This window comes from Chrysochloris asiatica, unplaced genomic scaffold (genome assembly GCF_000296735.1).
Source record: "Chrysochloris asiatica unplaced genomic scaffold, ChrAsi1.0 scaffold00071, whole genome shotgun sequence".
Classification (NCBI taxonomy): Eukaryota; Metazoa; Chordata; class Mammalia; order Afrosoricida; family Chrysochloridae; genus Chrysochloris; species Chrysochloris asiatica.
The window spans coordinates 4,836,322-4,838,505 of NW_006408589.1; the positions used below are offsets into that span (position 1 = coordinate 4,836,322).

Here is a 2,184-nt window from a genome sequence, read left to right on the forward strand (position 1 = left end):
GCCCAGGATCAGGCACTGTTTCATTCTGATGTGCATAAGGTCTCTATGAGTCGGTTCCAACTCGATGGCATCTAACAACAACAAGGGGTTGATTCAACTATTTTAAAGTAAGGAAAAATTTGCATAATATTAAAGGGCAAGAACAAGGTGTCAGAAAGTCAGCTGGTAAATAACCTGGGACTTAACTAGATGTGCTACATAGATATAAAGCAGAATCTCCTTCAAACTCATTAAATTGTAGAAAGCATTTTTCTTGGACGGGAAAACACTATGCAAATGAAAGATGCATCAGAAACAAAGATATTCTCACCTTTACATTATTCATTATGTAGGCTTTGCTATTGGCAAGCAGGAGAAATATAAACCATCATCACTTGGTTCACCACCCAAGGTAGTCCTAACTTCTCTCAAGTGTAACAGTTACTTTAGCCTTTTTAACATAGTCCTTACATTCAACATGAAAAGTTCACCTTTTCATTATGATACACATTGGTCTTCACCATGATTTGTGTGCTTGAAGTAGAATTACAGGTATAAACAGAAAAACTTAGATCCATAAATTCTGGAATGAATCTGACATTAATGTGCTGCAAACAGTTGGTGAAGAGAGTGACGACTGATCACTTAATATAAAATACCAATTGTTGTTGTTGTTATGTGCCATCGCCCTCAAATAATCAGCACATACACTGAACAATCAAAAGTGATTATTTTAGAGCTATCTGAGTAAGAAAAAAATACCCATTTGGTATCCAAGTCAAGATATTATGTAATTTAATCCTGAAACAAAAAACATCCAAAGCAAGGCTTTCTATTTTAAAATATTAAAATTAATAGAAAGGACAGTATAGTTTGGCAAGCCTCCAAGTATTACAAACCTGGTTCAGAGAATGTGTCACTAATGTCATCATCTTTATCATCCTCATAATCCTCTTCCTCTTCCTCTTCCTCCTCATTTTCAGAGAGTTCATGCTCACTGCCAAACCCTTCATCGTGATCCTCGTCATCAACATCCTCCTCGTCCTCCTCATCCTCTTCAGGGCTGCATTTGGTTGGCTGTTCACCCAGGTTGTCAGAGACAAAAAGAGAATAATTGTGCTCTTCCTTTTTCTGGGATGAATCTGAGACTGAAGTGCTGGCAGAAAGGCTGCTACTCTCTCCTGCAGCAGTTGGCCCAGGGCCATCCTGGGGCAGAGGGCTGAGTAATAGTTCCTGGGTTTCTTTGAAAGGCAAAGCAGGAGTGGCATGAGCCTGCAGAGGTTCCATGCCTTTTTTCTCTTGTCTCTTTGCTATGGCACCACAGTAGCAGGTGTTCTCCTTTGCAGCATCGGCTGTGGCCGTGTGAACCTGACTCAACAAGGAGCGGGTCTGCTGCACTGGGTTGATCTTTACTTTTGCCTTTTTTACATAGTCCTTACATTCAACATGAAAATTCACCTTTTCATTGTGATACACGTTGGTCTTCACCATGATTTGTGTGCTTGAAGTGGGTTTACTTGCTTTTTGGACACAGTCTGACAATGGGACCTCAGCCTGAAGAGTCTTAGAAGAACACACAGGGGCCGCTGCTCTGCTTGTGATCTTTTTACCAGGAAATGAAGAGGGCAAGGGACTTTGCTTGACACTGAAAAGTGAATCAGGGTAATAAAGGGAATCAGAAACAGACTGAGAGTCCTCACTATTAAGTTGAGCCAAAGTTGGAGTTTTACTGATGACTTCTTCATCTTGGTAAGGGCTAGAAAAGTCATCAAGACCCAAGTAATCCACTTCTTTTGTTCCCCAGATGTCACAGCTGGTTAGTTTGGTGTACTTCGTTAAGTCTTCACAGTAAGTATCCCACTGTTCCCAGTTTGAGGTTAAAGCACCCTCATTATCCAGGACATCTGTGAATGACTCCAGATTTTCAATGTCTTTGCAGTCCTCCAGAGAAAGAAAACTATCTCGAGGATTCTGTTGGTAGTTCATTTCTCTATCCTGGGAAAGGATCAAAAACAAAACAAACAAACAAAAATCACACACCATATTTTAGGAAGGATATAGTCACTTCCATCTTCACTTGACTTCTAGTCGGTTTTATTTTAAGATTAAATCTACTTATATGAGTTATATATGAGTTATGGTGTTGGAGGAGAAGTGCAGCCAGAGTGCACCTTGGAGGCCAGAATGGCCAAACTTCATCTCTCA

At 40.3% G+C, this 2,184-nt stretch overlaps 1 protein-coding gene across 1 annotated transcript in view; it reads right to left on the reverse strand.

The window, feature by feature from the left end:
* CREBRF (CREB3 regulatory factor) overlaps positions 1-2,184 on the reverse strand; it is a 105,606-nt gene that overhangs the window by 61,338 nt on the left and 42,084 nt on the right. Inside the window, exon 5 of the mRNA XM_006864805.1 lies at positions 879-1,974. Coding sequence (XP_006864867.1) covers positions 879-1,974 — 1,096 coding nt within the window. The remainder of the gene's footprint in view (positions 1-878; positions 1,975-2,184) is intronic.